At 46.1% G+C, this 23,251-nt stretch overlaps 1 protein-coding gene across 1 annotated transcript in view; it reads left to right on the top strand.

Moving 5' to 3' along the window:
- Nucleotides 1-23,251, top strand: part of LOC149354197 (sodium-coupled monocarboxylate transporter 2-like) — a 71,650-nt gene that overhangs the window by 37,733 nt on the left and 10,666 nt on the right. The window contains exons 5-11 of the mRNA XM_089577469.1: nt 3,677-3,834; nt 3,931-4,071; nt 4,629-4,758; nt 4,840-4,928; nt 9,106-9,215; nt 10,655-10,722; nt 11,989-12,075. Coding sequence (XP_089433595.1) covers nt 3,677-3,834; nt 3,931-4,071; nt 4,629-4,758; nt 4,840-4,928; nt 9,106-9,215; nt 10,655-10,722; nt 11,989-12,075 — 783 coding nt within the window. The remainder of the gene's footprint in view (nt 1-3,676; nt 3,835-3,930; nt 4,072-4,628; nt 4,759-4,839; nt 4,929-9,105; nt 9,216-10,654; nt 10,723-11,988; nt 12,076-23,251) is intronic.

The following is a 23,251-nucleotide window of genomic DNA, read 5'->3' as shown; positions in this document are numbered from 1 at the left end:
ACAGCAGCTGCACCGCGGCTTCGCTCGGGCGCTCTACATAAGGGCTACCTAGGCAGCACAGCATAAAATCAAGGAAACGAACTGGTTGAAAAAGGCTTGAATTTGAGCCATTTACTTAGACGTATCAAAAACGTTTTTTACAAATCAGGGCACAGCATCACAGTAAGTACAGAAGCAACAGAAATGAGAGATGCATCAAGAAGAGTTAAAGAAAGAACATACAAAATAGGCATGGAATCATGGAGTGACAGCAAGAAGGAAATGCGCGCGAATTGCCGCTTTAAACATATTTTCCGGGGAAATCGCAGGAGTAATCAGTAGAACAGCAGTATGATAAGATTCTGACTGGTGACTGTACTCGGTACGACAGTGAGACGCCATCCATGCGTCATTCTGAGTGTCATGGTATATATATGTTTGTCGTCGGAGGTTTCTCAATGTAAGTAGGTCGTGTTTACACGTTAAAACATACGAGCGATATGCACACAAGCGAGGAAAACGGTAAAACGATTCCATGCAAAGCACTTGTACTAAAAGAAATAATCACATGTATGCGCACGGCATGGATATTGTGACATAAGGCTTCCGACAGTTTTTTGTTTCAGCATATCTTCTTTGCCTGGAGTTGACCTGCTATAAATCAAGTAGTTAGATGTAGATAAAAACAAAGTGTTATAGATTAAGCGTCTCACTCCTGTCGGGAGGAAATGCTGGTGTCTGTACATCATCCTGTGGACCTTATTAAGTTTGCTGCGGAGTCGTTCAACGTGTTTAATTGTGATTTGCTGGGCTTCATGTACCAAGCGGCACATGGCATAGTCAGGACGCTCTAGTGGTGGACTCGGAATTAATTTTGGTCATCTGGTGCTTTTTTTTTTATAACGTGCGCTGACATCGCTCAGCAAACGGGCATTTTTGTATTTGCCTTTCATCCAAATACGGCTGACGCTACTGGGACCGAAACCATGACCTTGGGATCAGCAACCGAACGCCAAAGCCACTGAGGCACCGCGGCGGGTTGTTCAACAAATTTGGTTCACGTCAGGGTTTCTGAAAATGCAACAAAAAAAGCGTCTCAACTTCATCAACAATGCATACTGCCTCGTCATCTAAAAAGAGTTTATTGAATAGTTGGCATGGGTATTATCAGTGCAAAAGAGTATTTAGCCGTAGATAATTCCCATGTGACCAGTTTCAAAGAAATAACACTGCGTGATTTGCTGAACAGATTAAATCATCAGTGTTTGCTACCCTAAAAAACATAACAGTAACCTTCAACATAACCAGTCAATCAAATGATTGCATGAACGAGGAAAATATAATAAATATGAACTGTCAATAACAGAGACCTAAGAATACTTCCTTGAGGTACGCCTAAAGTGACACTTTAAATGTTGTTATTGTGATTGTTGTGACTGACATATTGCTACCTGTTTTCGAGATATGAAAAAGGAGATTATCTACCAGACCAAGCACTCCGTAATGTCATGCTCCAGCTTACACAGAAAACTTTTAGGCTGCACACATAGAAACGATTTCGCAAAATCAGTAGAGAGTTTTAAAATAGGGGAACCAAGTTTAGGAGCCCTTCATTGGCGCTACGCTCGGCGGCCGTTCAGTATGTACTCGCGAGAGTTTTCGAATACGGATTCGGCTGCAGCCGGGCACAATCCGGTTTACGTTAGACGATTGTGGTGCTGTTTCTACTGAAATTTGAAACGTTATGTAGTAAATCTCGTAAATTTAATTTTATTTAGGCCATTATTTATGCCACCCCGAGCAAAAAGCAGGAATCAGTAATAAAAGCAGCGTATTACGCAAAATTCAATGGTTAGTAATTTATTTTTTTTAAGCAAGCAACACCAATTTGCCTAACATCCCGCGCGTTCTGACGACGTCTCTCCATGGCGACCAGGTAAAGTCTACTCGCTAAGTCTAGTAGCTATCCGAATCCAGAAGCAGTCTTAAAATTTCCGGCGTTTCATAGAATTCTGTGGTGCGGGCGTCTTGAGACAAATAACGATCTTCGTACAACATTCATTAGCCGAGAATGCGAGACACAGTGAAGCGGCAGAGACAAATTGGGGGCAAGGCGAGCTGTTTCACCGGTTTTGGGTCATCGTCGTCCACTAACCAAGGGACCCCAGAGGTGTTAGCGCTCTGCGTATGCGAACTGGCACTCCGCTATTCCCCTATCCCTCCAAAACGATGGGGTCACCCTATTCAAAACTCTCTAATAAACAAGCTCCCTCTGTTCAAAATCGTCAACGGTAAACTTTTATTCGGTTAATAAAGCTGATTTCATGCATTTATCTTTTATAAATCTATATTATTGCACTGAGATAAGGGCGTTTTCGTTAAAAAAATGTGAAGCTATGTGGGCTTTATTTTTTTCATACCTTTATAAAATAGAGACCGAATGGAGATTGGGCGAAAGTTATTTATGTTGTCTTTGTCACCTCTTTTATATTGGGAAACTACTTTTGTGACCTGCATTTTCTTTGGAAAACAACTGTGGGCTATAGCTAGGTTGTGCAGTTTAGTCAGGAGAGGTACAATCTGGTCCAGGACGTATTTATTTGGAATAACCTCCATGTAATTCACGTCTTGCGGTTTATAATTTTTTGTTACCTGGAATTCCGAAATGGCATCGGCCACAGCTGTAGGAAAAAAACACAACATAGTTAATACGCTGTAGGAAGTGGACGAGAATTCATTACTCCCAGTCTGTTTCCGGCCCAAGCGCTAAAAAATTATTATTTCGCATAATATAAATTTGTTTAACTGTACCGTCGTTGTTACCCCAATTCGAGCTTGCAAGTTGTTTCATCTTTGCTCCGAAGCAGGTTATTTAAGCGCTTCCATATCAAATCACTCGCCAATCAAAGCCACTCGCCGCTGTGGCTCAGTGGCTTTGGTGTTCTGCTGCTGATCCGAAGGCCGCGGGATCGAATCTCGAGCGCGGCGGGCGAATTTCAGTGGCGGCGAAATGCAGAAGAGACATGTGTTAAAAAACACGAAGTGCACTAGATTCAGGCTGAGTCCTCCTCTAAATCGCCCTTCATAGTCTTTATGTCCCACAATTTATAATTCACAAATCAGTTGTTAAGTGCATCGTTTAAATGCGCTTATTAAGTTGATGTTTCTAATCTTTAGCGTAGCATTTAAACGAGTGCAGATTGATTTAAGGCCTTAATTTCGACGTATCCTTGCATTTTACGAATTTTCTGGAAAACTTATTTTTAATTCAGCAGCTGGTAATTCACAACTTCTGCAAATTTTTCTTTCTCATCTGCAACATATACGAAAAATGCTATTTGTAAATAATCATAACATATAGCAAGAAAGCGTCGTGGATTCAATCGGGATTAGTTTTCTTCATGACCATGGGTCCGGTCATCGGTTTTGATATCAGCACGAACTGAACGAGCTGATGGCGGTAACTATTACTCCAATGACGGTTGCCCGTTGACAGTCTGTTTAGTTTGATGAAAAAAGCCCTAAACCTCACACTGACAAGACAGCAAGAAAGGATAGCACGGCAAGAAACTCTAACGTGATGCGCATAGCATCACTGTAACCTCGGCCAGATATGACACGCTGCCATAATACAGGGAAAGGGTTTGCACCTAAAGATGAGAAGGATACGCATTTATTTCAGCCCTTCATATTCTAGGGCGGTCTGAGGGGCGTTGTATGGACGGACTGCGCGCAGGCTGGCATAGTGCTGTTGGCTCCGGCGACCATTATGGTGAAGATCGCTTACGATGCCCATGTGAAGGACTTGAACCTGCGTCCCTTCAGCGATTTCCCTGTCAAGACCTTCATGTGGGAGTATGACATATTCTGCTTCTTGATGCAGAAATCACAAAGCTGGCACGTATCGCTATGTGATTCATAATTGCCAAAACGCGTATTCCTCCCTTGCAGAAACAGCTTAGATTTTACGAAGGATGAAAATGTCTGGGCATGCCTCATTGGTTTGTCCACTATGTATGTCTACAGAGGAGGTGCTGATCAAATGATTGTTCAGAGATTTCTTGCTTCAAGGAATCTGAAAGAAGCACAAAGGTATGCCACACAGACTCATTCAGATATTCTTTCCATGTTTGTCGGTTTTTTATATCCTTATTTTAGTGCTATTTTTGGATCTTTTCAAGTAAATAGCTGGGAAGCAGCAGATTTCGGTACGCAGGTCAAGAATGTAAAAGCTGCATTCCAGTGTACCGGAAAGAAAAAAAATTTAGTATAGATTATTTTCAATAGGGGTAGCAAAACCCCTAGAAGCTCTTAAGGTAGAAACGTGGACTTGTTGATGCATTATATGAAGAAATTAGTAGCGCGACAAACACATGGACAGATAGGACACACAAACACCGCGCTGTGTGTGTGTGCTATCTGCCCGTGTCTTGGTCGCGCTACTTATGTCTTCTTAAAGTGATTCTCTTGGAGTAGCATTCACCAATCAGCTCGCCATTGGTAAGAGTGGTCAAAGGTAAGCCGACCACAGATAGCAAATTAGCTTAGGGTAAAGGAAATATTAATTTCATGTAATGCTCTGCATGTGGTTTGCAAACTATGCAGGCTGCTACAAGATGTTATAAATCCTTGATTTCTACCCTATGCAGGACTGCAAAAGTTGGAACGATGCTTGTGCTAATATACTATGGGATCGCATCCAGCCTTGGTGTGGCACTGATCTACTGGTTCCGCGACTGCGATCCATTATTGACGGGCGCAATAAAATCATACGATCAGGTGAAGCGAGACTTCATCCAGTTCTGTGATTTCTCAGAAATCAAAGCAATTACCTTTGGCGTTCACCTCTGTATTTTGCAGATTGTTCCTTATTACGTCAAGAGGAACCTTAAAGAATTCCCTTGTTTCTCAGGATTGTTTCTTGCGGGAGTCGTCAGTGCTGCGACAAGGTACACATATATGAAGAACTTGGTACGGATACGGTGCGGGATGGTCGATTGGACATATTGTATCGAAAGAGCGCGAAGACGGGATGAACGGGAGTGAATTGCGTTTGTTGTTGCCTTCTATTCGTCACATCTTTGAAGTATATGCGTTCAAAAGGTGCAAATAGTACCAACACGACTATTGTAGAAAGTTGACTCGGGGTGTTTGGAAATATTTGCTTGCAGGCGCCATGAAAATGAGCATTCGTCGAATGTGTATCGACGAGAAAGCAAAATGAACGCATTAAACAAATCGGGGTCCAGGGTGGTCCTGCATACTAAGGCGCTAGCATGAATCTGGCTGCGCTCGTAAGTAGCTGCTAAGTGATAAAATACTTACCCAACAAAACAACACATACGGTTTACAGAGGGAGATAACATCGATGCCAAAGGTGCGTTCTCGTGTATATTGTGTTCTGGAAGCGTCACAAACGTTTTTTAGCTTCTTATGCTTATTACCAATTAAGTCACAGCCTCAGCCCCTCTGTGTTCTTCCACGAGAGAGATTGGCCTAAACCCGATTATACTGCGGAAAGCGGCTGGATTAGTTAACTGTTGCAGGTACTGCTACATACTAACAAGCTTGATTTAAAAAATATATATAAAGGAAAGTGCGCTTAGGTGTGCGGAACTTCAGAAAGCCCTAAGCTACAAATCCAGGAAGGATAATAATCTAGAAATTTCTCTTGAGAAGACGAAAACATTTCCTAATTGTGGCCACTGTGTGTATGGGGTATAAATGCCACGCAAAGGGCCAAATATGTATTGGCAGCGCTGAAATTCTGTAGTGCGCTGGAAAGATGACAGATAGCCCGGCTTCTGGAGCAATTTATTCTCTGCTTGCATAAATTCTGTGTCAATGTTCACAGCTGTCTCATTACTTTCGTTCTGTCGTGAATAGCAGCAAAGCACTGGTCGAATAGGTCTATATAGCAGAGGCTCACATAACTGGGCATCTAAATGTTTCTGGTTGAAGAAACGCTTATTCAATGGAATTTGAGGTAGTCACCAGGACCACAATATCTGCTTTGAAGATGACGAAATTTCGCAGAGTGACAAAGGTAAAACATTATACACGATCAATCCGATAGGTGCGGCAGAGTATGTGTTCGCATTAGTAGAGATTTTTAGCTGAGCGGATTTACGTTCCGCTCCGCTGGGAGCGCCCCAGCGGAGTGCTAGCGTAGCGTAGCGCATGTAAAGAGTTTTAGCGCAGCGTCTGAAACGCCCGAATGAGCTTAGCAGAGCGGAGCGCTGTGCTACCCCACCTATTAAAGCGAAAGCCTTTAACGGCTCATACTGTCGTCAGCTAACAAAGCAGGTCACACGCGTTTGTCTCGGAAAGAAAACCAATGGTTACTTGAGATAGAGGAGGAAAAAATGAACCTAGAAGCCATGTTTGATGACTGTAGATTAATTAGTTAATTAATTATAGGCAGAAATGTCGAAACTGCGTCGAAAAAGCGCGGACGTCGATATAGCCACGGGAACGGTATGACGTCACATCCACCCGAAGTCGTCACGGCATAGTGAAAATTGTCACAGAATGGCCGGAAAAGCGTGGGATTTGTGTCCAATTAGATGGAAAAATGTGTAATTAAGCGTAATTAACGATTCAGATACCCGAAAGATGTATAATTTGGGTATCGATATGGCCATGTGACGTCACATCCACCGGAAGTCGTCACGGCATAGTGTCCTCGGCTTTCGCCTCTCAACACTTTAGTTGCCAAAGTATCCTCGGATTTTTTTCGTGAAAAGCGGAGTTACGCTGAAATGAATGTGAATCACGCTTGCGTTTATTGTACTAAAATTGCTAATGAAAGACATTATTTGTGTTTATAGTATCTTCTTTAGCATTAGTGATTCTTATAATCTAATATCAAGTATGTCGTGTTGGACAAAAAAAACGTTTGACACTGTGATGGTCAAGATAAGCTGAAGCCCCGCTCGCTCGCTCGCTCGCTGGGCACTCGCCGCTGGGATGACCAGACGAGCGGACGAGCGCGCAGCGCTGTAAATCTGCTGGCACCTTGAGGATTCTGCGCATGCGCACTGGCGTCCCCTCTCGTCCGCTTCGCTCCGCTGGCCGCTAACGCGCTCTGCAAAAAGTCTCTAGTGCTCCTACCGGATGGAGCAGCCGCTGGCACCGACGGGTTCAGACCATGCGTGCTGTTGAAGTAATCCAGTACGTCAATCACCGTGTGGCAAGCAGCACCCGCTTTCCACTATCCCTCACCCGTCACAAGTCGCCTCCCAACCTCTCCGTGTTCCTTCTTCGTTTTCCATCTCACTCATCTCCCCTCAAACTGAAAAGGGCCATTTCCTTTCTCTCCACTTTGCCACTTGCAGGCGAACAGACGGACGGACAGATTTTTATTAATTGTGATGCTAATTTTTCCACACGGCATAAAACGTGTTGTTACTAAAGAGCGCTATGAAACGTTACAAAAAAGCATGCAGCATGCTTCTGTATAAAAGGCACATAAACTAAGAGCTTAAATGCTTTTCTTCAGCCACAAGTGGATTTCGAGTCATTATTGGAAGACATGCCTGCCTCTCGAAGGACACGAATGCTGACTAGCGAAGTTTTTGATCATGTTCGACAGTAGGTGGCGCACAGTGGTGTCAAAAGCGGGTGCTTCGCAGTGGGGGCATTTTTCTGGTGAAAGAGTCTTCTCACTTCGCCACTGGTGGTGAACTGCAGGCTTAAGGGCCACTCCGACCCGCAGCTGCCTCAGAGAGAACTCCTCTACCCGTGATAGCGGGGGGAAAGGGGTAGGTACACGGGGGAATGAGAGCGCGAGACAGATTTTTCCTACAGGGGGTTATAATGCTATCGCATTAAGAATTATATGCGATTATGCTTCCTGATTAATGTGTTGCAACAGCTCCGCATTTGAATGTGTTGCGCCATCCTGGGTGTGTTGCACCTCGCATATTCTGTCCTCTTCTTCCCCAATGCAGACAGCTTAGGAGCTCGTAGTTCGACCAATCAGATGTGCCGAACAGTCACGTGATCTACGAGCTGGGAATGAGCTTGGACACACCCGTTGCGCTCCAGGAAACTCTTCTCGCTTGCCTCTTCCCCCGCCACCTTCTTCGGAGCTCTTTCCTCCTCACCCGCCCTCCTCTTCTATCTTTCCTTCTTATCCACTCGCAGGTGACAACCACGACAACAGCTAAATCCCGGGGAACGGGTCCTGAGCACCTGGGCTGTAAAAAAAAAAAAAAACTGCGTGGGCCTCGATTCTCCGTAGTGCCGCAGACATCACTCTGCCGGGTCACGATGAAAGGACGTGTCGATGAATTATTGTTTCAGAATGTTAAACGCTCAGGCTGACATGTAAACCAAATAAGTCTTTTACGTTTCTCCGCCGGGTGCAAAAAAACAGTTGACAAGCAAAACTTAGGATTTGTTGGTAAAATTTTACATTACGATTTCAGCTTGCAAAGAACATGGACCAACTATTAGCAATTGGCCAGCACTTTTATCGAGGAAAGTCTTCCATGCGAAATTGGTCGTTGTTCGGATAAAAGGCGTCGTTGGTATACTTATAGTGTTCATTCATTTGCTAATGACAGATCGCCATGCTAGGAGTGAGAAAGAAAAAAAAAGAAGGCTGGTGATTTCGTGCACAGAGGAATATTGATTTCTGAGTATCTGTCAGTCGCCGCCTGTGCCTTGGCCAATCCCTTGCAATGGGTACGCACTATTAACTCCTTGAGGAAGAAAACAACAACAGCAGCAGGAATATTACCTTCAGCATATCACTTGCACTACTGTTGGGCTAGCATTACGACCCCCAGCCAAAGATTTCGCCATTGTCTGTCTGGCGACGCGGGTGGCAACTGTCTGTCTGTGTGGTGACGCGGGTTGCTTGGTCCCACTGTCTGTGGGACCAAGCAGAGAGCCGGTTTAATTATAACTTCATTACGTGGTCCTGATATGTGTAGCACATTGTTCCGCCATTTGTTGCCATCATGTAATAAAATGAAAGTACATTCATCAAAAGTATTGGCAATGACAATTGTAATCAGTAATCTGAAGAACGTTAAGTTTCAGTATAGAGATAACTAATCCTATGGTCCTTCGTTACGTGGCTGTACTCCCACAATCTTGTACAATATATCTTTGCAGCACCATATCTTCGCTGATCAACTCTCAAGCGGCTGTCATTTACGTCGATGTCGTAGCGAGATTTTTCAACGTGGACGAAAAGCATTCTGCGGCAGTAACAAAAGGAATAGGTAAGATCCTCAACCGGGCTACATTGTTCGGTATGTAATGCATGGGGGGGTATCACATACTGGACGCCATAGGGTTAACTGTGTGGTTGACTGTTTATGGTTTCGAGAACGGCATGTCGTAACTTAACCGCCCAGCAGTTACTTAGGGTTAATTTATGGAGGTGATCGACATCACACTGAAATAAAAGTTAACCATGTTTCTCGATGTAGCGCCTATCTGTGGCAATGCACTTCCGCTAGCGGTGCCTGCGCATGCTGCCCTAGGAGAAAGGGAGCGGCTGTTGAGGATTAGTTATGAACTTCCGCATCACGTCGCCCCAGATCTCACCTGTGCCTGTTTCATAGTTTTGTTAAAACCCACCGCATAGGTGCAAAGTGCTATAAAAAAATAAAAGTTCAGGTCACGAGTCCAGCCCTTTGCACGCATTCCCACGTGCGCTCCAGTCGTGAGTAGTTCCATAATTCCTCACGCATTAGCCATATCAAATTCTCTACCTTAAAATATAGCCACGTCCTAAGATCTAGAAAATCTTACACCAGGAGCCAACAAGTCACTTCACCTAAAAGATAATCACCCTACAAAGAACTCTCATCGTATTTTTGCCCAGCATATTTTTAATCCTGTATGCCGCTTTATGCACGACTGTGTACAAATCGAACTCGTAACTTTATTCTCAAAGTATGGTGCACCTAGCAATTATTTCCTTGTCACGTGTGAATTTACCATCCTTAATGCCGGAAATATGTATTTTTATGCCATATAGAGAACGCTGTAAATATTTCGTGAAACAGTAAGGGGGTAGCACGTCGCCCACGGTTTTTATGCATACAAACTTTGTCAGCAATAGCAACATCACTCTTTCTCTCGAAATTTAAACCGTGATGTCCACCTTTGAGACAGAAATTGATTCTACGCTCCCGGGAGTGTTTACATGACAGGCTGTAGCATTTCGAGGCTGCTGTTTCCATCAATTATGACACCTTGTACAAAACTTTGCACGCCCCGGGTAAAAACTAACCCCTGACATTCTGCGCTGAAAAACTTGCATATTATTTTTCTTGGGACCTGACGATACTATTAGACGAAAAAAATTTGTACCTGATGTGCATAGAAAATTGCGCCTGCAAGGAATTATCTTCTTTACGATGTTTATATCGTTTTCTCGCATTGGACAACTTATTAGTTATCAAAAATGAATTGAGTCATCTGCGTTTTGTATTATTTTTATTCCGGTTCGTACTTTTCCTTCCACATTTAAAGCAACAAAAATATACCCCACTTATATCGCCTTCGGCCCCTAGGAAACAATGAATGAACGAAATGAAATACAATTTTTACGACGCCATCGGCCCAGACGTCCGATAGCCTGATGTTTTGCATCGCATCCAGCGCCAATGAACACTATACTTGTCGTTAAATATTTGTTTCATGTTTACAGCTCTAGTTGTTGGTGGGGCCATGACAGCGTATGCCATCGCAGCGCCTCATTTGGGTTCAGCAGCAAAGGTGAGCTTTTTACGTGGATGAGAGTGCGTCAGTTTGCAGCGAGGGAAGTGAGCTTTGCTCTTAAACGCACGCCTATACCACAGTGACTCAGCCTGAACACTGAAAATAAAAATGAATTGCTACAAAGACGACAGCAATCCTGACCTAACTTCCCTAGGTCGCTCAGGCACTGCCCAACAAACTTCTTGTTACTATGAACCATTTCGGGTGCAGTCGTTACAAGCTTGCAGCCACGGTTCTGAACACTGTTTAAAGAGTACTTCAGCTGCAAAAGCATCAGACAATTTTGAAGTATAATTTTCTACACGTCCAAAAATGTTTAACTCGATTCAAAACAACCAAATATACTGCCATGGAAGCTATAGAAACTGCCAAAATTCAACGGCGTCCAGTGAAATACTAGTGAATTCGGCGAGAGCAAAAGAAATCTTGTGGGATTCGAAAGAGTCCGCACATTCCGCCTGGCCACCTCTTGTGAACTTATTCTCATGACAACAGGCGAAACACATAAATAATAGCTGTTCGGCAACCCACTGAAAAACTGTGCCAGTCTGTGATTTTTACCCAATCATGTTGTAAAGGTTAATAGCGCTCGTTTTGTTTATTGATGAATTTGGTGAAATTAATGCTTAATGATGAGTCACTTAGATACGGATGTTTTTCTGAAAAATATTCCCAACCTTAGCACTAGCTTTCAAGGCGTGTGGACAAATGATACGAAGAACTGTGACGGGGGACCGAAACCTGAACAAGCCACTTTCTGGATGAGCAGTTCACTCACGTACAATCAATGGCAAATATTGTGCGGGCGAAAGTATTCGAACGCTCACGCCAAAATAATAACGACGAACGGAGGCAGAACACAACCGGCATTTGTTATCATATTCGAAGCGCCCTCATCGGCACTCGGTAATGCCACACAGGCCTTCCTAATGCATATTTTATTTTGCGGTTCGCATTTTGGTTGTCCCTTTGGCTTGTTATTTGATAGTACGCATTGTGTGCGACCGGTTTCGGTCCCGCCAAGCGTCGATTTGTTGTCAAACCAGTGATAGCAACAACCATACCGCGTACGGGGGCGTCTTGGAGAGGAACCGCTGCATGCATACCTACTGTGCGGCGACAGTGACCTGAATTTTTATTCCTTTACTTTCCATATTTTCTGCTCCCATCCGCTTTAAGCGAGCGAGCGTGGCAGAACATCTAGGAAGAAATTGTGACCGTTTGCTTTCTTCAACTCGTGTTTTTTTTTGTCGTATTTTGCAGATAATTATGGTTTTCTACAACAGCGCAACAGGACCGTTTCTGGGACTCTTCTTTATGGCGCTAGTATTTCCCTGGGCAAATGGAATTGTAAGTGAAGGCCATTTTTTGAGCAAGTTTTAATCTTCGTGGTAAATGTGTTGCTGCTATGCACTCTTCACGTAAAAACAGATAGCCTAGCAAACAAATGCGACTAAAAGAAGAATTTCACGCGCGAAGTCATCGGCTAGATGAAATTCGATATCAATTAAAATTTGCTTGCTATGCATTCTACTTTGACAACAATTGAACAGGCGACCACTAAGAACCGCAGGGAAGTGTGCAGATCTGTGATTTGTGTCCGCCGAGGCTCGGTATTTGTTGTGGCGCGAATCACCCTCTATCAAGCAACTTTTTTGCGCTTTCCGCCCACTGCGCGTTGTCTACTTCGCAAATTTGTGCCAAGTGCCTCTTTAGTTGTTTAACGTTGCTGATAATTGCGGCAAGGTTCCAGGCACATGGACACTTCCTTAAGCACTCGGTCCCAACCTGGCTCGGGATAAAATTTCTGTTCAATGGTAAATTTGTAATTCTTCCGACTTCGCTCTTTCTCAACAAGTTCGTGCAGTGGGGACCAGACAATACGGTCGGCGCAACTCAACCAGAGAGGCAGATGTACAAAGGAAGAGTGCTCCTTCGCGCCGCCTGAATTCCTCGCCGCTCAGGCCGAGTGTTATACGCAGGAAGTATTCGTCATATGAGGAGCACAAGAACACCGTACAGCATCTCTTTTCATCAGGCGATGGTTGCTATTGTCTTCGCCGTTCCAATGACGGAGATTCCGCTATCCCTCGCGCAGATGGGTTTTCGAGCACCTGGCAGAGTCCTTGAACAATACTCTGTCTCAGCTGGAGCGGCGAACTACGCCCGTAAAAGCAATCGCAGTCAAGCAGGTTCTGCCAAGAGCGGTTCGTATTCAGAACTGGGCCGGATAATATAAAGACTCCATTCCAGTTCCGTTTCGTATTGATTTTTTTCGCTCTTTATCTTTGGCTAAAGCGATGTCATAAGCGGAATCAGCCAGTAGGCGGGGAGGGTAGTATAACTGAAACAATTGAAGAAAAGGTTCGTTATGCTGGTCCTTGTTCTTTTTGGCAACTGCGATCTCTTGCTTTTCACGGTACAAGACAGTGCGGCTATTTCTCTGCTCTGGGCTTAGATACTGTCTTATGGTGTCTTCGGCTGACAGCACTCGTGCAGTTTTCTACGCACTCGTGCGGTGCCCCACGTTCGGCTGGATGCCACTCGTGCAGTGCCGTACATTCGGGTGGGAAGAGCACGACACGCGAGCGCGCCACCGCGCCACCGTGGAGACCGACGGTGGAGCGCAGTGCAATCCCGTCGTGCAGCGCGCGCTAGCAGACGACGCTGTTCACGCTCGTCGGTTAACACAGCATCGACGAAGAGGAAAAACGGACGACGCATTACAAGTGGGCACATTTTAAAGGAATGTTGAATATTGTAGCAGCTGTAATGCACTTATTCGCGCTGCAATCACGCAGCCACCGGCCGGCGAGTCATGTGCCTTCCATTATAAGGAAATTAAAGGTTTGTCAATATTTTTAGTCTTGCATGTTCTGCCTTAGCTCTTCCAGCGAACGGCATATGCTGTTCATCCGGCATGCCTGCACTTTATACCATCGTACTTTTAGCCAATGTATGCACAGGTTAAATTAAATCAATAAAGCGACAACGTGGGGCGCTTAGCGGATTGAGAATCACCTGCTGATATATTCGGAACTTACTCTAGATGAAGCTCTAAAGGCGTATGCATCGAAACCGGCAAGCATAACGCCTTGGTGTGGATTCGTACAAACCTGCGCTCCCATAATTAATCGCAGTATCTCACGAACAGACTCGTGGGTCCCGCGTTTCCCGCCGATTCTATCAAATTCTGTTACAAGCGCTGTACTGAGCATTGTTCTGAAGAGGCTGTTGCTAATTATACAAATTGTTGACTATGCTCGTTGGCGTCGGCCGCTCGTAGGAATAGTTTCTGAGATCATCGAGGATCTCGGAGGCCTCGGTTAACAGACGGCAGAAAGAGCAACGGCACTCTGCGAGTGTTTCGCACGTTCGGCTGATGTGCAAGGAGACGTGCCACTCGTGTAGTATTTGACGTCACTTCCTGCGCACCGGCACGGAGGCAGTGCGTATCAGGCGAAGACACCATTAGTCATCGGTTCCAACGTGAGTTCGAAATCGCTAATGCATGTTGCCTCGCACACGGCGCAAGTCGAAGGAAGTTTTCGGTCATCGCAGTGACACTACGATGATGGTCATTATCACTTAAAGCACCCTAATAGTAATAACTGTTCATCAACATCGTGCCATTCTCTGTAGTCATCGGCAAGTGGCCGAAAAGATCACCCTTAGCTTCCATAAAGATTGAGTTCCAGTAGACGCGTTATATTTAAAAATACAACAGTGCATGCTCGCGGACTGTTCTTTCTCAAGGTGGACTGAGAAACAAAATACCTAAGCAACACAAACTTAAAGGCACTGATAATAAATGAAAGCCAGAAATTACACGAAACAAGTGAGATAATAATTATAAAGAGAGAGATCCCGTCACTTTCTTATTCATAAAGAAAGTTGCAAACAACAGGTGAAGCACTGGTGAAAAGATAGCCGCGCAGAGAGAACGAGAGCGAGAACATAGATAGCAAAAAGCAAGGGGGCTACCGGAAGGGTATTCAATTGGCTACCCTGCACCGGAAGAGGGGGGGGGGGGGGAAGAGCAGCGTAAAAGGAAAAGCGAAAAGAGAAATGCTGTCTGCATGAAGCACACCAAGCTTATGGTGTCTTCGGCTGACGGCACTCGTGGAGTTTTCTACGCACTCGTGCGGTGCCCCACGTTCGGCTGGATGCCACTGGTGCAGTGCCATACATTCGGGTGGGACGAGCACGACACGCGTGCGTGCCACCGCGCCACCGTGGAGACCGACGGTGGAGCGCGGTGCAATCCCGTCGTGCAGCGCGCGCTAGCAGACGACGCTGTTCACGCTCGTTGGTTGACGCAGCATCGACGAAGAGGAAAAACGGACGAATCATTACAAGTGGGCACATTTTAAAAAAAATGTTGAATATTACAGCAGCTGCAATGCATTTATTCGCGCTGCAATCACGCAGCCACCGGCCGGCAAGCATGTGCCTTCAGTTATGAGGAAATTAAAGGTTTGTCTTGCAAGTTCTGCCTTGGCTCTTGCAGCGAACGGCATATGTTGTTCATCCAGCATGCCTGCACTTTATAACATGGAGCTTTTTGCCAACGTATGCGCAGGTTAAAGGATATTAATAAAACGACAATGTGGGGCGCTTAGCGGATTGCGAATCACCTGCTGAAACCGGCAAGCATAACGCCTTGGAGTGGTGTCTTACAAAGTTACGCCCCCATAGTTAATCGCAGTATCTCACGAGCAGGCTCGTGGGTCCCGCGTTTCCCGCCGATTCTATGAACGCAAAAGCGCGGTACTGCATTGTTCTGAAGAGGCTGTTGCTAATTGTACAAACTGTTGACTGCTCTCGTTGGCGTCGGCCGCTCGTAGGAATAGCCTCTGAGAATATCGAGGGTCTCGGAAGCCTCGGTTAACAGACGGCAGGAAGAGCAACGGCACTCTGCGAGTGTTTCGCACGTTCAGCTGATGTGCAAGGAGACGTGCCACTCGTGCAGTATTTGACATCACTTCCTGCGCACCGGCACGGAGGCAGTGCGTGTCAGCCGAAGACACCATTAGATACGAGCGCTGAAAATCAGGCCACCGCAGCAGAAGCCTGCACACCTTGAGGGCTGCCGAGCACTGCGACCTCAGTACAACACAGCGTTCGTCCTTCACCGCCAAACACAGATCAGTCGCATGGCACACAGACTTTCCACCATGAAGCAAGGCTGTTGGGGTTGATAAAGTCGATTGTAAAGTGAGCCATCCTGACTTCTCGGAACGATGAGGCTGGGGGAGCCATTTTATCCGCTACTGAATCGCTCCAAGGGACAATATGATCGCGTTCAGCACGTGCAGTGCCTCTCGTACAGCTGGCGTGTGCAGGTTAGAAATCAGCACACACATGGTGTTGATGAGCGTGTTCATGATGGCAATAACTTGCTCGTATTCGACGAGGTGCGATTCCTGGTTTAGTGCCCGACAATCAGTAGGGTCAGCACAATACAGTGCTTCGGTACCGATGGCGAAGTACTTGAGGGTCGCGGCCTTTGGATGGAGTTTGGCCTGGTGGTGCTTCATTAGCTATAGGCTAGGGACAAGCTTGGCTGCGCAGTACCTGTTTGGACACTGCGGGTGCGTGTAGTTCTGGTAGGGATGGCCAACGCACGTCTGCAACAACCATCCTTGCTTCGTCAGTCATATGGCTCCCGTCCTTTAGAGCGGCATGTGGAGGGGAAAGATAAGTGGGAGAATTATCTAGACCATCTTTCCAAACAGCCACTGCGTTCTTTGAACATTTTCGACAAGGGTGACGACGTCTTCGCTCCTTTGCGGCGGCCTCTATGTGCGTGGAATTCTGTCTTATTTGTTTTAGCAGACAGTTTTAGTTGTGTGTGCGCTAAGCCTTTGCGCACACACAACTAAAACTGTCTGCTAAAACAAATAAGACAGAATTCCACGCAGTTTTAGTTGTGTGTGCGCAAAGGCTTAGCGCACACAAGAAGCTTGCAGGGATGGTAGTGCGCATGCGCAAAACGCAAGCGCAAGCCCTGCGTCTTGCGTACGTACGCAAGCCAGCGGACTCTGCGTTGTGATGTTCGCGTTGCTTGCGAGGTTAACGTCGACAACATGGCGGCGTCCTGCCGCCCGTTTCTAACCTAATACTGCATCGCCGCTGCAATTTTCGACGCGATAGCTCGCTCTGAATGGTTGCATTCGCTTTCATTTTACTCATTCTCCCCCGTCCGTAATGATATATGTGAGAAATACTCATCATTTCTAGATAAACTGACAGATTTGTGGCTGTTGAGCCTAGCTACGTATGGAGGGCACCGTCGTCATGGCAGCGACCCCTGGCAAAGTGCTCCTCTCACTGTCATCAATAAAATGAAAAAAAAAAAAGTTTCTTCGGCACGCAGTTCAGAAGCTTTGACTTGCTGTCACCAGATGGCGTAACAGAATGTTGCGCTTCTCGGGCGCTGGGCTAGCCACACTCAACTAAATCTGTCGTTGCCAGCATGAGCGACAGCACGGCGTAAGGTGCGCCCGTTGCGTACGCAATGCATTTCCGGACGCACAGCCAAAGCTGTCTAGTATCGCCTGTTCCTTTTTCAGGCGAGGACCGCCTTCTGAGGCAGTGTCGTTAGGACCACGGCAGTTGGCGCACTTCAAGAATGTTGCCCGGCCTTCATCGCCGCTTTGTGGCACAGAGCACCATGGGCACACGATAGAGAAATTGCACATGCTGCTCACGTGCCCACTCTTCATGCATTTCTGGCACTGGAGAGACTTCGGACGAAACTACTAACTATGTGTCTGAAGTGCCCAACATTCACGCACAACCCTCGTCGAAAATATATGGCCCAAGAGGTTTGCTTGTGAGGCCTTTAGCATACCTCGTGCAGTAATCTATCGAAAGAGGAATGGCTTCGCGTCCTCAGCCCTGCCAAGCTTTGGACTGCTGATTGTGCTAGGGATCACCGCTAAACAGCTTAGCAGCAAAACCCTTGGGTTGTATACATTTGACGGGGGCTGTACGTTGGAATACAGTCCCCTTAGAAAATAAGCTTGATGCACTTTGTCCTCCCAAGGCGCTGAGCTTGCAGTACGGCTACGCCGTCGGTAAATGGTCGGATCAGAATGGACAGGTCAGAGTCGCAGACGGACACATCGACGTCGTAAATAACGCCTGCCGTAGTGCAGCTGCTTTGAACGGCATGGGAACGAACGCTCATGCCGCCGAGCGTTTTGATGTTGCTCAAAATTTCAAGCGCGTTCCGGTCCGCGACATCAATAGCGACGACGCTCCCATAACGATTCACCCTCACATCTCTGATCGCTCCTGGGTCGCGAACCTGAAGAGACACAGACGTGGCTTGCCAGTTGATGTGGTTGAGCTTACCCATAGGAGACTCTGGCACAAACATGACATTAAGTACCGGTGCTGCTCGCTCCGTGGTGATCGTGGACGTGCTCGACGACGGTTAGTCCTCATCTCTGCGCAGTCTTCGCTTCGCCTTCTTGCTCAGGACCCTGATGAAGCCGTCGTCAACCGAGGAATCATCGCTACCGGCCGAGTACAGCGTGGTAGCCTGGATACTTGAGTCGCTCTGGTGGCTGAGACATTTCCCCTGGGCGGCAGCAGCTGACCCACTGGGCTCCACAAGAGGCCCAGAAGAGTCCACTTCCATCATCATCTCAAAAGGAACAGCGCCTTCACGATAATGGTGTAAACTAGAAAAAACTGATGAGGCGAAAGAACAGCGTTCTGACGTAGAAAAACTTCGTCTTCCCACGTAGCTACCGCGTAACTAACGCAATATGGCTCTTGCCCTGGCTGCTTTAAAGATTCCCCCCAATGTCTCCCAGGTTATATTCCTCTCAGGTAGCCTCTCTGCTTTGTTGGCGCTGGAGTCCAAACGGGGCGATCTCTTGAGCCGCTCACTAAAGTCTTTCATTCCTGGATGGGTGAAAAAGGTGCGCTTCGTTGGATCCCCGGTCACTGCGGTATTTTTCAAAACGATGCAGCAGACGTCTTAGCAAAATCAGCTCTCAATGCACCGGTCGCCTGTAGCGTCCCTAATGTCATCCTTTCCAGAATGTCTCGCTTTCAGCGCTTTCAGTATATTACCGCCCGCTGCAACGATCCCTTGCTCTCTACCGTTGACTATCAACATCTCCTGTACCCATGGAAGGTTCGTGCATGTAAATCCCGGCAGTGTGAAGTAGCGATGACTCTCATGCGGTGCAGAGTCCCCCGCTTATATTTTTACTTATGCAGATGCGGGTTCAGGCCCTCAAACATTTGCGCGACTTGTGGAGACGTGGAAACATTGGAGTATTTCCTACTCTATTGCCGGAGGTTTGCACATTAGAGAAGGACGTATCTAGAAATTCCAATTAGTCGAATGGGACTCACTTTGTCGATTCCGCTTCTTTTCTCCTTCCATGCTAGCGCCAGAGGTTTCGCATTGCATCAAGTTCGCGATTACCTCCACAATTACATAATTGCTACCGGCAGATTTCCTTGCTAATGGTATCCAATATTTCCACATTGCTAATTCTCTCAGCAATTTTTTCTTGTATTCAGTGCTCTAATCTTTCCGCCCGTTTATTTTTTCCAATTCATTTTATTTTTATTTTTATTTATAATTACACCTTCAATTCCCCTGAATTTTTACCCAAAGTTAAATCATTACCATGGCAATCAAAGTTAATTCATTACCTTGACCCCACTTTACCTTCTTTTGGATCTCCTCACTGAACCCTGGCATTTGCGGCCACTGGTGACACGTCTTAAGTTGTTCCTGGGATTTGCGGCCACTGGTGACACGTGTTAAGTTGTTCCTGCTTTGTTGTAGGTATCCAGCTCCTGCCAAGTACGTCGTCGCCTTTGTCGCTGCCAGTCAGCAGCACATCATTTCTGCTATCTGCACCTTATCGACCTGCAAGCAAGCCCTTGGTGGTGACAGTGGCGCTGCCATCGTCTTCGTGACGTCATCGCTGCTTGCTGCGCCACCTGGACATACAAAAGGAACGGACAGCCGCCGGACCTTTGGGATTTGCGGCCACTGGTGACACGTGTTAAGTTGTTCCTGCTTTGTTGTAGGTATCCAGCTCCTGCCGAGAACGTCGTCACCTTTGTCGCTGCCAGTCAGCAGCACATCAGTTCTGGTATCTGCACCTTATCGACCTGCAAGCAAGCCCTTGGTGGTGACAGCGCCGCTGCCATCGTCTTCGTGACGTCAACGCTGCTTGCCGCGCCACATAGACATATAAAAGGAACGGACAGCCGCCGAACCCTTGGGATTTGCCGCCACTGGTGACACGTGTTAAGTTGTTCATGTAATAAGGGAGTAATTACTCATTGGCATCCACCCGAACGCAGCCATACGGCTACAAAGCAAAGCTATACAGCTTTCTCAGAAACTTCGTAGTTAAAGAAAAATTCGTCCTGGTCCGGGGTTCGAACCCAGGACCACCGCTACACCGGAGCAGTCGCTCTACCAATTGAGCTAACCAGGACGGCAAGCTTATGGTAGGACGAGAGCGAATTGATCAATAACTCGAAGTCGGAACTGTGTTGGTCAAATGTTTTAGGGGAATCCCCCAAGGTGGAGTAGATTTTGTAATAAGGGAGTAATTACTCATTGGCATCCACCCGAACGCAGCCATACGGCTACAAAGGAAAGCTATACAGCTTTCTCAGAAACTTCGTAGTTAAAGAAAAATTCGTCCTGGTCCGGGGTTCGAACCCAGGACCACCGCTACACCGGAGCAGTCGCTCTACCAATTGAGCTAACCAGGACGGCAAGCTTATGGTAGGACGAGAGCGAATTGATCAATTACTCGAAGTCGGAACTGTGTTGGTCAAATGTTTTAGGGGAATCCCCCAAGGTGGAGTAGATTTTGTAATAAGGGAGTAATTACTCATTGGCATCCACCAGAACGCAGCCATACGGCTACAAAGGAAAGCTATACAGCTTTCTCAGAAACTTCGTAGTTAAAGAAAAATTCGTCCTGGTCCGGGGTTCGAACCCAGGACCACCGCTACACCGGAGCAGTCGCTCTACCAATTGAGCTAACCAGGACGGCAAGCTTATGGTAGGACGAGAGCGAATTGATCAATAACTCAAAGTCGGAACTGTGTTGGTCAAATGTTTTAGGGGAATCCCCCAAGGTGGAGTAGATTTTGTAATAAGGGAGTATAGCTTTTGTAATAAGGCTGTATAGCTTTCCTTTGTAGCCGTATGACTGCGTTCGGGTGGATGCCAATGAGTAATTACTCCCTTATTACAAAATCTACTCCACCTTGGGGGATTCCCCTAAAACATTTGACTAAGTTGTTCATGCTTTGTTGTAGGTATGGTTCTGTTTTTTTCCTTTGTAGCTATATTTGTTAGTACTTTGTGACCGCTGATCCCGTTTTGGTATGTTGGCTGTTTGCAACATGTAAGCGCACCTTGCAAAAGGGGCATTGATGTGAACACGTACCGTGCTCGTATTGGCACCTTTCAACCATCTTCACATCGCTGCAGTGCATTAACTGTTCAAGCAAATGCCGTTTCCGCTCTACTTCGCACTCTTTTACCACGACCTTCTTATGTACTAGCATCTGTATGCTTAGCGCTGCTTCTCCTCTCTGCTGGTGACATTGAGGCCAATCCTGGACCTGGAAAGGTAGAGGGCGTTCTGACCTTGCTGAAAGACTTCATTGCTGAAAACGACCAAAATTTCAAGGCCACGACAGCCACGTTGGAAGAAATAAAGCGCAATGTTTTTGACATTAAATCGCGGATTGATGTCATTGAACAGAATATGAGTGGAGCGTCCGGCATTAAGGCAAATGTATGTTCTGTTCATGGGGCGATTACTGAAGTCAAATCTGTGGTTGCAAGCACAAGCAATGACCTTGGAAACGTAGTTGATGATCTTAACAATAGAATGAGGCGAAACAACCTGTTGATAAAGGGCATGCCTGAGACAGAAGGCGAAGAGTATGAAAATACTGAAAGCAAAATGCTGGAATTCATTTTCACCCACCTAAAAGTTAAACTAGATGTAAACGACATTGAACGAGCCCACCGCATCGGCCGGCGTCGCGATGATTACAAGCGTCCAATAATTATCAAGTTCCTTAATTTCAAGGTAAAGGAAGTACTACGGAATGCATTCAACCTAAAAGACGTCGAGCCCAAAGTGTGGTTGGAAGGAGACTTTTCATCTAAAATCCAACTACAACGAAAAAAATTGAGGGATTATGTAAAAAGCATTCGGGAGGAAAAGAAGGGATTCACTCTTCGGTTTAATAAGCTGCAGTTCCGCGGTGCAACTTACAAATATGACCCCGTTTTGGAACAAGTTGTGAAGGTATTCGAACAAAATGGGCGCAGTCCTAAATGACCGAAAACTCAAAGCAGGTTGTCATCCCGCAAGCTTCGAGAAATTTCCGTGCTTCTTGCAAACTTCCGCAGTATAGTTCCCAAACTTGACACCGTGGAAGGCATAATTTTTACCTGCTCTCCAGACATCATTCTTGGCACCGAGACATGGTTAACGCCCAACGTTTCCAACCGCGAACTATCACTTCCTGATGACCTAACTGTTTTTCGTAAAGACAGGAAAGAGGGAAGGGGAGGAGGCGTAATGGTCGCCATACGGAGCGATTATCAGCCATGTCTCGCCGCCTTTGACACGTGTCTTGAGCTGTTATGAGTCATGGTTCGGCTCAAAGGTGTCACATATATCATAGGTGCATGCTATCGTCCTCCAAACAGTCGTCCCGATTTTATCGATCATTTCCAGGATGCACTAGAACACATTTTCGCTACGTACCCCCAAAGCATTGTACTATTAGGCGGCGACTTCAATTTTTTCTGCTATTAACGGGAAAACGTCATATGTCACTTCCGGATCGAATCGCCACGAATGTTCCCGCCTGCTTGATACAATGGCGGCGTTTCATTTAACTCAGCTGGTACAGGAGCCCACCCGAGGTGATCACGTTCTAGATCTGTTATTTACTAACCTTCCTACTCATTCCCGCACATACGTACTCAAAGAGATAAGCGATCACAGATTCGTCCACAGTTTAGTACCCATGTACGGTCCTGTCAAGCAGATTACAACCAAATACATCCTAAACTACCCGAAATGCGACCATTAAAAAATGAACCGCATGCTAAGAGACTTTGCGCATATTTTTAAAACCACCTTTGAGACTCGCACGACAAACGAAAATTGGTTGTTATTTCGCGATAGGTTGAAGGAAATCGAACATGCCTGCATCCCAAAATTACACGTCAAAACAAGAAATGATGCCCCATGGTTCACAAAAGATGTTAAACAGTGTCTTAACAAAAAGAAAAGAGTGTACCGCAAAGCTAAGGAAGTTAACTCTTACAGCGCCTGGCAACAGTCTAAAGACGTATATGCTACGACCGAAATCGCCATAAAGGAGTCTAAAAACAATTTTTTTAATCACACTTTACCCTTACTTGTTAAGAACCAACCCTGTAAAATTCTGGCTAGTGATAAACCCTAAGGGCAGCCATGAGATACCAGTA

Source organism: Amblyomma mixtum, chromosome 3 (genome assembly GCF_055824585.1).
Source record: "Amblyomma mixtum isolate Tamu chromosome 3, ASM5582458v1, whole genome shotgun sequence".
Lineage (NCBI taxonomy): Eukaryota > Metazoa > Arthropoda > Arachnida > Ixodida > Ixodidae > Amblyomma > Amblyomma mixtum.
Note: the sequence above shows the minus strand (reverse complement) of the source record. Positions and strands in the feature narration are given on the sequence as shown.